Source organism: Amphiura filiformis, chromosome 1 (genome assembly GCF_039555335.1).
Source record: "Amphiura filiformis chromosome 1, Afil_fr2py, whole genome shotgun sequence".
Classification (NCBI taxonomy): Eukaryota; Metazoa; Echinodermata; class Ophiuroidea; order Amphilepidida; family Amphiuridae; genus Amphiura; species Amphiura filiformis.
Genome location: NC_092628.1, coordinates 65,264,261 through 65,277,974, shown reverse-complemented (window position 1 = coordinate 65,277,974; position 13,714 = coordinate 65,264,261). Strand labels below are relative to the sequence as shown.

The 13,714-nt window shown below is 35.9% G+C and overlaps 1 protein-coding gene across 1 annotated transcript; it reads right to left on the bottom strand.

Moving 5' to 3' along the window:
- On the bottom strand, positions 1–12,751 carry LOC140151098 (FAST kinase domain-containing protein 4-like). The gene is made up of 6 exons (XM_072173316.1): positions 11,299–12,751; positions 10,161–10,382; positions 9,555–9,645; positions 8,416–8,478; positions 3,333–3,447; positions 1–2,531 (listed from the first exon to the last, which is right to left on the bottom strand). Exons 1-6 carry the CDS (start codon positions 12,206–12,208, stop codon positions 2,421–2,423), a joined length of 1,512 nt encoding a protein of 503 aa, XP_072029417.1. The 5' UTR covers positions 12,209–12,751; the 3' UTR covers positions 1–2,420.
- Positions 12,752–13,714: the final 963 nt, after the last annotated feature.

Below are 13,714 nucleotides of genomic sequence, written 5' to 3'. Positions count from 1 at the left end.
TGCCACAACAATTATAAAAGATGATCCACAATTTGCCAAAAAGATAGTAAACATTTCAACTATTCAAATTGCTCTCTTGTAAAAATATTTGGGGCTCGGTTCAAGCAATTCTACGTCATATTCGTCTAAACTTTGATGAAAATGTATGCGGATATAATCAGAGATTAAGTGAGGTAATGATCCATTTCCTGAAAATCATGCAAGCCAAAGGCGAGCAGCCGAACCGAAGACGAGGCGTGCAACGGGCCATGGGGCAGAGCCCGGGCCATGGGGCAGAGCGGGAGCCCCTGGCGGGGTTCACCCCTCTCACAAAATTCTTTTTTGCTCTTTTTATGACAAATTATCATCATTCAATTCCAAAAATGTAAAAAAAAAAATTCGGAAGTCTTACATCTCTGTATAATGTAATATTTTAATTGGCTGTGTTTCATGTTGTATATGTACTAGCATGTGCAAATTTCATTTAAACTGCTTTACTACTGTATCGGAATCGGAAGATATGATCCCAGAAGTGAAGTAGCAAACAATAATTTATATTTGTACTTCAATTGTGCAAATGAACCAAAAATGTTGTGCTGTGTACTTTTGAATACTCACAAATGGCAACTTAATTCAAACTTAAAAAGTTTTAAAAGAATCTTTTTAAAAAAAATCTTTAAAAAACCCTGCATTCCGCATTCGTGTTTGAAACTGCCAAGGGCTGAGACAGCATTAATTTTGTTTCGCTTTAGGCTTTTAGACAAAGTTTTTTTATAGCCTTACTGCATTGCACAAGTTAATCCTATATGGTTTCTCCATCTAAGAGACCATGTTATTCAAGAAATTTATGTGAGTTGTTCACATAACAAAAATCAGACCCCTGGTTCTTTGTGCTGTCCTGGTTGTACCTTCAGTGCAATAAAGGGTTGATTATTGTAACTCTTTATTATATGGAACTGTAAAAAACACACAAAAACTACAAAAGATACAAAACAGAGCTGCCAGACTTGTTTTCAAGGCAAACCGTATGGAACACACCACTCCTCTACTTAAAGAGTGAGTGTATTACCTACAAACTACTCACATTCGCTTATAAAAGTAGACATGAAACAGCACCACTGTACATACAAAATCTTCTAAAATCTCACACATTTTCTGATGGTATGTTCCTACGATCACATGCTGATGACAGTCTGCTTGAATGTAATAGAATTCACTCAACATATGTGGATAATGCCTTCTGCAATTCTGTGCCAGCTCTCTGGAACCAATTACCTGTAAAACTTTGTACTTCACCTAGTCTGGCCACTTTTAAATCTAATCTGAAAACCCATTTATTTCCAAACTAAGTTTTTTATTTTTAATTAAGTTGTACATTTTATTGTAGCCTAAGATATAGTATAAGTTGTACTTTTAAGATCATTGTGAAGCGCTTAGTTCATACTTATGCTAAGGCGTTATATAAATTCCGTTTTTTGTATTGTATTGTATTGTATTGTAAGGGTGCAATATAAACTAAACTTTTACATATTTTACTTTTAAAGAAAGATGTATAGTCCCTACAGAAGATCAGTATTAACATAATTATACAAAATTTGATTGCACACATTTGACAAAACTTTTACTGAATGTTGTGATATCTATAAAAAGTTGTGGCATGTACAGGCACACCGATTTCAGATGGCTTTAACACTATTAAATGAGATGGATAAATGGATGATGAATGGAAGGTTATAGGTTCGTCAAGACACTATGGAATCTGCTTCTGTAAGTTTGTTTTCTACAAGTTGAGAATCACACTTACAGAACATTCTGTAGATTTTTAGCTTTAAATCAATTTATTTAATTTATGGCATGGAATCGCTTAAAAGGTCAGTAAAGTCACCGACTTGGTTGTAATGAAAGTTGAACACAAATGAAATACTTAAATTAATGCTTCTCCACAACACATCAAAATATGACAGACAGACAGACAGACAGTATATAATCACTGACCATCCAGGACTTAAACCAGGCACTTTTGTTTTACACTGAGCTACAAAATTCAATTCATTATCAATTATCATATCTTTAAGTCAATTTGACACAAACATATCCAAGGTTCTATTCATGAGTATGATCAATTTGTTATCAGGTTAAACATCGGCATGGTATAGGAAATACCATACACTCAGTGTCATTCTTGCCTCAGCCTTCAGATTCACCTAATATATGACACCTCACACATTGCTCTTACCATAAATCCAATGATACCTTATACATTGCTCTTACCATAAATCCAATAATTACCTATCAGATGTGTCATGTGCCAGGTATACATGTTGAAACTATTTATATTATAAAGATACCCATAATGAGCTATTTTTCACAACTTAAAATAAGTCAATAGTTATATACATCAAATTAAAGATTTAACTATATCTCTATTATTCACTAAAATTTCATTCTTGTATATTTTCCACCTTACTTCTGGTAGCCTCCACAAGCTTGAATTTGATGAGACTTAATTGTTGGAATTTTGTCTTAGCCCGATTCCATTCTTGGTAGTCCACCTGTAGAGTAATAGAAAACAAAACAAAGGCAAATAGATTAGACTAGCAGGCTTCAAATGGGTTGCAGTCCATGTAGCAGTTTGAAAGGGGTTGTGTAACAAATCATGAAAATATCAAACAATTATAACATTATTTGGATGGATTGGATACTCAGAGATCCTACTGAGCAGTAATTTACAGACAAAATAATATAAGTTGCCTTATATTATCTGCTATTGAACTGTGTTGGGAATTAAGTTCTGGAATTTTTTATAAATTAACAATACACAAAGGACATTGAACTAGGCTTTACTATTTCAGATGGTGATTAGGAGGTTTGAGGGTATACATCAGATGAAATCTGACACCGTCCATTTACATTAACACAAGTATAAATTCAAGTGAGTAAACTAATTGAAATACTGATCTACAGACCCTTTGCATACAGTGGCGGCACTACGGGGGGTATTTGCTCCCCAAACATTTTTCTTTCCCCCTAGTTTGCATCTCCCCACTTTTGAGCAAATCCCCAAAATTACGTAAATTTCCACTTTTTATGCGGCAATTCACTTTGGCCCCCCAAAAAAAAAAAAAAAAAATTCCTGATGCCACCACTGTTTGCATACTAATCTCAAAAGGAGGTTCAACAAGTGCATTTTATGTTGCTTTATACGCATGCTACAATTACCATAAGCTTTGTAAAAGCATTTGTTTTGGTAGCAAGATGGCAGATCTTTCACCCTTCTCTCACTTCCATCCTTATACATTTCAACCATTTCACTCATAATATTGTATCTTGTATTTTAACAAATGAGATCATACCTCCATGAGTTTATATCCAGCCAATTGAAGATGCTTCTTTTGCAAGTTATATCTTCCTGTTAACTCATCCTTGTCAAAGATCCTCTCTTTAGGACTCCATGTAAGCACAGCAATCCTGTGAGCAAATGACAAATACTATAATCAGTGTCTTAGAAATGGTAGGTAGTTTGCCTCATACTGGTTTCTTGCTACGATAAAATACAATGTAAGGGAAACTAATTTTGGAACTATTCAATGTCACATTTGTATCTCTGAAAACTATATGTAAATACCTGAAACTGCGAGACCAATTTTGTATCAAAATATTGTAGCCTGTTAAATGGGCAAGAATACTGAATCATAAATTGAAAATATGATCATATCATAATTATTGCCTGGCAGAGAAAGATTTTCAGCACCCTTCATTCCTCTCATCACATGCACACTTTGATTGATTGAAGGCATGTGGAAGGAAAGGCAGTTAATAACCACTAAAATGTCTGGATCCAAAGTTTTTTTTGTTGTTAAAAAACTGTTTAAAAAACATCCGGGTTCAGTATATTTGGTATAATTGAGACTTTTTTCGCATCAAAATTCACTAGCAGTGTGAGAGGTCCACATGATTATCAATGTTTACTCAGAGACCGTATATGCGATTTTGGCCCAGTGAAAATTAGATTTGGGGCACAATAATTTGAAATTCCACATTCCAATTAGTCAGTTTGAGGAATTTTAAGCCCAAATTGGGCCAAATTGGGAAAAATGCTGCATTTGGCGCACCAAAATTACAGAGAGAATAAACACTGATGATTGTATACATTGATCATTTTGTAGGGGTTATCAGGAATTCAAATATTGCACTTGCAGCTCAATGTCTTGTGGTTTTTGAGATATGTATCACTGTACTAATGGTAGGCAATCAAACCTCCTTGTTTTGACATTTTCCCCTTGTCATAACTAAGGAAACTTTCTTAGACCCGTACAAAGCTTTGCATAGAGTCTATGCTTCTGTCATGGTTTATACTCTGCCTGCTCTTTATTTTATTCAAAGTGTCTTCATAAACACATTGAAAAGAAACATTTGTCCTGATCAAATCCTACAATAAGCAATCCCTTATAACAGTTGAGCCTACTGAGGTGTTGAGTTGATTAAGTTTCGTTATTCCGAGGTTCATTACTCCAAATTTATGGTAAGGTTTGTTATTCCAAAAGACTGTTATTCCAAAGGGTCATTACTCCAAATTTAAAAGACTTGTTATTTTGAAGGTTCATTATTCCAAAATTCGGAGTAATTACCCTTCGGAAGAATGAACCTTACCAAATGGAATTTACAACCAGCTCGTTATTCTGAAGAGTCATTATTCCGAAGGGTCATTACTCTGAATTTACGTTAAGGGTTGTTATTCCGAAGGACCGTTATTCCAAAATTCGGAGTAACGACCCTGCGGAATAACGAACCTTAATGTAAATTTAAAGTAATGAGCGTCATTTTAGTTGAGAGACATACTGGTCAGCTTTACTGTTCACACTGAGGTTCTATGTTGTGGACATTGGCATTGTGAAGATGAGATATAGCACACAAGAATTGTCATTCACAATGAAATATTGTACATTGTAAGGTGGAAACCTACACAGAGCAGGTTTGATTTGCAATATGTACTTCCCTTGGAGCTGAAGAGCAAGACAACAGGTGTGTTTGAGGTACAATGTAGTTATAACTGCTCTCAATAAAACATGCTATTATTACTTTGCTTTGCAATGTATTTATTTAATGAGGGAAATGTACATGTATGCTGATAATTTTTAATATTTTCCAATTAATTAATGTCTACAGCAAACTGAACTTTGGGCTTGCTAGTACAAGGAACATACTATTATTAGGCATGTCCACTAAAAATTGAAGTACTTTTAAATTGATTCAGATCTAACTTATTGGCTGGGAATTGATGAAAGAAACATTTTGGCGTTTAAATAATCTTAATCGGATGTTTCATTCCAGAGATATGGCCTTTTTATATACTATACAGTTTTAAAACTGCTAGAACATGTTAAAAAGTTAAAGTCCAAAAAGGAATACTAACAGAAAGTGCAACTTTAAGGTACTTTTTCTTAATGTATTTATTAACTAGAGTTATCTGGAACATTATATTTGCTTATAACAGCATGAAAATAAGATCATCCTGAAAATGTAATCGATTTTGTTGACATACATCAATATATAAGACCTCAAAACCCATGGTTTGTTTGGTGAAACCTCAAGCATGATCATAGATGGCCGCCATGGAATATCTCCATAGAGGAGATGAACAATAAGTGCATTATTTCAAATGAATAGCGGTAGTCTTAAACATTGTTCAATCTTTTAAGGTCAGCACATTTTATCTTCAAAAATTATTATATTTCATCATGGCATAAGTTTGGTAACATTAATCACTACCAATTTTGAGAAATTTGCTTCAACTCAAAGGTTATCTTTACTACATTGAGCAATACACTGTGTGTGCAAAACTGTGCATGGAAGCCATGATGGATAGCATATGAAATGGACGTCAGAAGTGCACAGGGAAGTGCATGCTTTGAGATGGGCTGCGGTAGGCTTAAACATTCTTAAATTTCTTAACATCCTGCACATTTTGTCTTCAAAAATAGTTAAATTTTATGAGTATGTAAGTTTGCTTGTCTGATTCACTCCAAATTCGGAGATAATTGCGTTTGAACACCTAATGCACGGAATGGTGTTACTTCAACCTGTTGTAGCCTCATCTCATTAAATTTTTCATTAAAAAAGTTGATCTCTTCATGAAGGAAGGTCCTCTCTATTTACTGACCAAACAGGAAAAAGTTTGGTTAATGTTTTCTGGTGGAATCAGGAATTTCTTGAAACACCCTGATATAGGCCTACATTTGGATCAAAACAAGTATGTACACCATTTAACAGGCCTGGGATTTCTTGTATCGATCAGTTTCTCCATAGACAATACGTGTGTGAGTGCACGCACACAGTAAATGAAAAATCGTTCTAGTGGAAACTGTATTGACAGTGGGCATCCTAGACTATGCCATAGTCGAATTTTAAAAATATGTTACTATTAGTCATGATGAACCCATTTCGTTGAACTCAAAATTATACTGATGTTTATTAAAATTAAAGTATTCAATAGTAAAATGGTTATAAAGAGTTTTAACTATCAGATGATTAGTGACAATAAAAGTAATTGAATGCAACATTATCTTGCGTAATTATAACGGCTCACTTTAATACTGAACAATTCTGATTTTGGAATCTACATGTACCAGTTTATTGATAGCGAACCCCGAAAATCTGACTATGGACTTTGAATTTTAAGCAGAACTTTACCCCCTGGACTTTGCTCTCTAAAAACACACTGTCAAGCATACTTGTTTATCAGTCCATTAACCACAAGTACTAAACATGGTATAGTACAAGACGGCGCTAGATGTTTGATGAGAGATTAACTTTCGCGTCAACACAAAAGCGCCGCAAATACCACAGACAGTTGTTTACGGTGTAGTTAATGGTAATGGCGCGGGCCCAGACGATTTAAACCATAGCGAGATGTGGGCGACCAATCACAAGGCAGATCCATTTAAAGATGCGTTACATCATGGCCAATTTTAGTTACAGAGATGCCAATGGGTTATGGAAAAAAAATCTGAAAATTGCGAACGTAGGGAGCGAAGCGACCGAAGTCTCGCCCCCACGGCCGGGGGTCCAGGGGCCCGCTTAAGGGCCCCTGGTGGGGTCCAGGGGCCAAGCCCCGGTGGGGGTTGAGGGGGCGAAGGCCCCCAAAGCCAGAGGGTTTCTACACATTTTACACTGCAGGAGACACCATTTCTGAGGGTAAAATTACATTCAAATGGATAAAAAATAAGGTTATTTTGAGAAAACAAGCCTAGATAGCAGTATTGAAGACTATCTATTATACATGTAATATTCTTCAAGGCTTGTTTTCTCAAAATTATACCATAAAATATGCAAATTAGGTACCTAAGCCCAGGCAATTTTAGCAGAATTAGCACCCCAAAAGGCCATTTTTAACATAAAAACCAGTTTTAGAAAAAAAAAAAAAAATGCTTCCTTCATCCCAAAAAAGTGGTTTTAAATGTTCAGTTTCCTATACTTTTGTACATGAGAGACCATTTTCCAAAGTATTTTTTGGCCTAATAACATGTCCTACATGGCTGAAATGGATATATATAATGCGTAATATAAAAACGATGATTCATCAAATTTTTGACCCCCTCCCTATTTTTTTGTTAAATTTTCAAAAAAATATTTTTTAAAAAAGCAAGTTATATGCCCTAAATTACTTGTTATTTAATGTTGGAAACCATAGAAATACTGCTACTTCAAAAAAAAAATTGCCAATTTTATTTTACAAAGTTGGATAAAGTTGTACATTTAAATTACTTTTACTTCTACTGAACAGCTAGCAATGTATATTAATTCAATGTGTTCCTGACTGTTCAATAGAAGCAAAAGTAATCAAAATGTACAACTTTATCCAACTTTGTAAAATAAAATTGGCAATTTTTTTTGAAATAGCAGTATTTCTATGGTTTCAACCTTGAATAACAAGTAATTTAGGTCTATAACTTGCTTTTTTGGCCAAAAATATTTTTTGAAAATTAAAAAAAAAAAAAAAAAAAAAAAAAAAAAAAAAAAAAAATTTTTTAGAAAATCTGATTTTTTTTGGAAAAATAAAAAAAATCGGAATTCCGATTTAAATCGGAAGATTGGCATCTCTGTAGTTAGGCCAGAAATTGGCCTAACTCTCCATAGAGTCCCGTGTTAAAAATCTTAACCGCAAGTCAGTTGGGAAGCTACCAAACAGAGGGAGTAGGGTGACTGATCAGATGTGAAAATCTATCAATTGTGCACACATTAATTAAATCAGAGTTTTAAGCTTAAATACAATATCCAGAGTATGCACAATGGGCAAGTGGACTACGGGGTAGTCTATGGGCATCCCTACTATTATGATTTATGTACCATTAAATGGATGTTCCTTCATACAAGGGGTGCATCAATCAAGCATCTCTAACCAATATATTCCCATTTAACATATGATGTGAATCTTACCTTTGGTATTCAGCAGGTAAAGGTTTCTGGTGTATGTCAAGAATCTCAAACACTTCTTGTAATCTGTATGTGAGAATTGAAATGATTTTTAAAATACACCTGTGCACTGGTATATCTGTTATGTCACCATCCATATAGACAGGGAAAAACACTGTGAAATTCTTGGTGTAATAATTGGTTCAAATTTTCCAAAACTTACTGCGATCACCGGCATCACATTCCTGTATTTGCTTGGTTGCAATTGATGAGTGAATGCTATTGTGGCAATATAAATTCCACAAACCCTACCCTCCTGAACACCAACAACTCCACAACATGTGTGCCTCCCCTTGAGTGATTGCGAGGTGAGCAAGACACAGGCTACCGAAAAACAAATCACCCTTATATGTGACACGATCTGGTCCATGGGGGCCAAAGGAGGCATTTTTGAAAATTGAGTTACTGTAATTATTACATTACACATACAATATGCTATCATTTACTGAAAACACTAAAGGTCTAGCATACTTGGTTCTAAAGTTATGAAGTTTTTGATGTCTATTTTCTTATGTATTTTATTGTTTTTTACTCCATATTTTTACCTTTATCTCAGTTTCAAATTTGCCAACTTTGGCTCCCATGGACCAGATCATGTCACATATATAGCTCCTTATATGGGTATTACAGATTTAAGTTAAGTCAGCAAAAACAATTAACAATTTGCAATTGATTAAGATAGTCATTATAATTCAATTTCTTGCCTAAACGATAGCCAGTTTCATTGGTTTGCCACTTTAGTTAGTACATTTACAAAATAAGATTCCAGTGGGTGTAATTAAACACCAAAATGCTTTGATTGTGATAAAAACAGTCTCAAATTACTTGTCCTATCATGATCATTCAAATAAACAATACTTTTTACCACCTACATGTAGAATGACTCATTACCATTGTAATTAACACAGAAATATATGTTGTTACCCATTGAGTCCTAATGAGGTTGATCTTTAGGCAACAACACATTTTAGGATGTAAACTCTTCTTATGATTAGAATTGTTATGAGAGGTAAAACAATTTCCAACCATTTTAGTGACAATCAGAGCATTTTTGTTAATATTTTGACCCCTGTAGGACCCAAAATATAAGCAGCAAAGCTTACTTCTGTCCAGATTCATTTGATTGCACTCCTGATAATTGATACTGATCTACTGCCACTGGTTTGCTGTTCTCATCAAGTAGTACCAATGCATCTGGTATGGACAAAATAAAGAAAAGGTTAAAGTATGAGTGTGATGCTTCATGACTATACACTGGACCAGGCCCGTACGCAGGGGGTGCGGTCGCACCTCCCCAAATTGGCAAAAGTATACAAAAAGTCCAAAGAATTACAATTTGCGAGCGTAACGAGCAAAAACAGCTTTAGGTCATGGGAAAATGAATAATTATTTCAGGAAGAAAAATCAGATTTTTTGGGTCTACATGTACATGGCCTACCTGCAGGTAAAATTAAAGGTTTACTGTATTGTGATCAATTTAATCTGGTAGATAACTCACTTAAACTCAACTGAAGATCAAAGGTTTTGGTCACAGCGTCTGTGATTCCATCTAAGTTATCTGGTTGACCAGATTAAATTGATCATAATTTGAAACTTTTGTGGATGCTTGAGAGTATACACAGTGTTAGAGTTACTGTAATTAGACTAACTTTCCACACTGCAAAGGAAACATATATTTCCAAGTCTTTTAAAACATTGTCCGTACTCACCTATTTTGTAACCCAAAGTAGTTCCCACACTGGTCTTCACACACTTGTTATTACCTCCTACTGCTTCCTTGAGGGCTTGAACAACAGATCTGCCAAGTGCAGAGCTTTGATGGGATACTGCAGGGATCAGTGTACTATCTACGTAGGGCCCACTATAATTGGGACAAGCCAAATGTGCATGCGCATTGAGCCGCATCACAAGTACATCTTGGAAAACTGCACCTATGAAAAAAAATCAGTTGAATAAAAAACAGTTAAAAACACTTTCTAAATCATCAATTTGCTGTTACATAGTTAAAGGGGCAGGGGCCTGTTCTCTCCTGGTCCATCCATACATCGCAACCTGTCGGTACAATTCTTCACATGCCAGTTAAAGAATGCTATGATGATAGTAAGACATTTTGTAAACATAGTCACATAAAACAAGACTTGAGATTAAAATTGCCTAACATCACTGTAAAATCTCTGAAAAGTAAGCATAATTTCTAACATCAAAAAAGTAATTTTCTTCTTGGAACCTGTTGGATTAGATTTGGAGGTGACTTTTTTTCCACAAAATGTCAACATTTTATACATGTAGGCCATGTGAGACGAAAATATGGTTCATTTGAAAACTTGCTCCTGCATTTATGCTTTTAAATCTTTGTTCATTTAATATTCATTCATTTACAGTTACACACATTCAGTGACGGTCTTAATATTCTGCCAATGCCTCCTAATTTCAGTTCTGTCATTCATGGTACTAATATTCGAAATAGGTATGATCCTAGCTTTCAACAAATGGTTTTACAAAGGTAAATAAAACTGAAACAAATATCAAATGTACACACAAACAGTCAGATTACTAATGAATGTCGAAGCCTTGAAAATTGCATACATTGTACAATGTACATCAGCATAGCACATGTAACTTCATATGGGCTCCTTGGTATATGATGTAAAACGGTCATCATCGCTGGGCAGGAAAAACCTCCTGTATGACGTGTTTTTGGCCACTGAACATTTTTAAAGCAAAACTTCCTACATGTATGTAATCTGTTGGCAGTTTTGTGTTATAATTCAGGGGCCAAGCACATTATGAGGTTATTCCTGCCCAATGAAGATAATTGGATAATATTTGCCTTGATGTGCAACTTACCAGCAGGTCTCTTGTGTTGTAGCACATCTTTCAGCATAAACTCTGGCACTTGTTCAGAAAGCATCAATGCAGAAGCCAATTTGATCTTTGTTTCAGCTGGATAGTCATCAAACCTAGATTCCAAGTATGCAGTAACACTCTGGTAGAATTCTGTCTCATTCTTTGGTTTATAACCCAGCTCACCAAAAGCATAGAGAACAAGATACAGCTCCAAGCTGCTAAAGTCATCCAGATGGTTAGCAGTGTACTCACAGATCTGATCAAATAAGCCCCATTCTGGGACATGTATGCGGAGCAAAGAGTAGGCTTTTGCTATTTGACTGATTAAGGAAGGAGTCCATTCTGACTGTTTTGTTACAACAAATTCAGCCACCTGTTTAGCTAGATCTTGGTTATGGAAGGAGAGCTCTCCCAGTGCTCTCATGAACTTTGCAACTGAGGGCAGTTGCCACTGATCACTCAGCTGCATAGCCTGGTACATGATGGCTCGTAAAATTGCTGGGCTTCTGAAGGGTACGTTTGACATAACAGTTGTCAGGTTCTTGAGATCAACAAAGGAGAACTTGTGTAAAGATCCTAACAAAGCATCTGCAACGACAGTCTGAAAACTTTGTGGAAAGTGATTAGAAACTTGCAGTAGTCCAATTAGAGCATGTGGACGTAGCCTATCTATTTCCCTTTGTCTGAGTTGCAAGATATGAGCAGCTTCATCCACTAGACCAGAAGCAAGGTTGTTACCCTTGCTACCCTTGGCACTCTTGAGCAAACCAGCACCGCACACTAAATTGCTTACCACAGACACATCCATGGAACGTAACCCAGACCGGATACCTTCAACCAAAGTTTCCACTACTGCACGATTCTTATTGTTGAGTTTTAAAGTGTATGTATTCAACAGTGACCTTATCATGTTATTACTGCTCAACTCTTTGACGTTACTCGTAGAAGAACCTTATACAGCTTCTGCACGCTGGGATCATTTGACAATTTCTGTATAAGTTTCTTTGAATCTTCTTTACCATTGAAACAGTGCTGCACCAAAGTATGAATGATACGGGATGCAATCACACTTGTGAGCTCATTGGTATCTACTAGATGTAGTAATTCTTCTGCTGTCTTGGTATCCTGAATCATGCGATAAATGTCATCTGTCTCTTGCTCATTTATACTATTGTCAGTTATTGGAGCAGATGTAGTACAAAAAGTACGTACATCACATAAAGCAAATCCTGTGTTGTGAGATACCTTGAAGGCTTGGCAGTAACCTTCATGTAGGAAAACATCTTGTCTAGCAGGATAATGCTGCTTTTGGTATGCCCAGGCACATATCTGTGGAGTCCTATGTATAAAGCGTGTTGACCAAATGGCTGAACGTAGCAGAGACATTGTTGTACTAAATGGAATGTCAGTACTTCATTTAAATACTTGCTGTATCTGGAATGCAAAAGATACATTTTAGTTGGTAATTTGCCATAGATCTAAGGTAATTCAGGCCTTCATTTTTGAAAATTGCAGGAGCTCTGTTAATCACTACTAAGGTGCTCAACAAGGAGCTCAATCTTTTATTATCTGTATTAAACCATAGGGATTCAAGTAGTGAGGAGCTCAGTCAATCATACTCCTGAAATGTTGTTAAGGAGAGCTGTAGGAGCTCTGGTGCAATTGAGTTCCTCAAAAATGAAGGTCTGGTAAAGTGGTAATAGAGGTCGTCAGCGTGATGTCATATGCCGCCATCTTGTGGGTACACGCTGCGATGGTCGTTCGATCTCCATGCGTGAACAGCAAAATCACTGTGTCGATGCATGATAACAGCTGCGTGGCAAGCTGCGCCTTGTGCATAGTGTCCGACGCATGAACACACATAAAATTTGTACCCACAAGATGGCGAAAGGCTGACGGCCTCTATTTAGATTAACTCTAACATTAAACTTGCATACCATGTGTTCTGCTTTTTGCTGAACCATGAAATGGTATCACTATCAGCCCATATTATAGTCCAAACAATCCCCAGGTTATCTGTTATTCTTCCATACTACGGTTAAAGCCATAATGTGTGATTTGCTTCACAGCAACGCCCTCAATTTTACTCGGATTACTACTTTTTACATAATTATAATGCCCAGTGGTATACTAAAATAACATGTAAAAGACTAAGCCTGAAGTGCTTTAATAACAGTAAAATTGAACTTTTTGTATTAAAACCAGGTCGACCGGTTTTATTCAGAGTTCAACGATAGAGTACTTACTAACATGTACCGTGGATGTCAGCTTGTATGTACACACGTCGAGCGCGATGCTCCGTGCAGTTACATGTAATACGATGAGCGAGCGTAGTACACGCATTGTTGGCGTTGGAATGAATCATGATTTTCTTCGTTATACCTCATTTGTTTGGCTCGAAATTAAAAGGGGATAA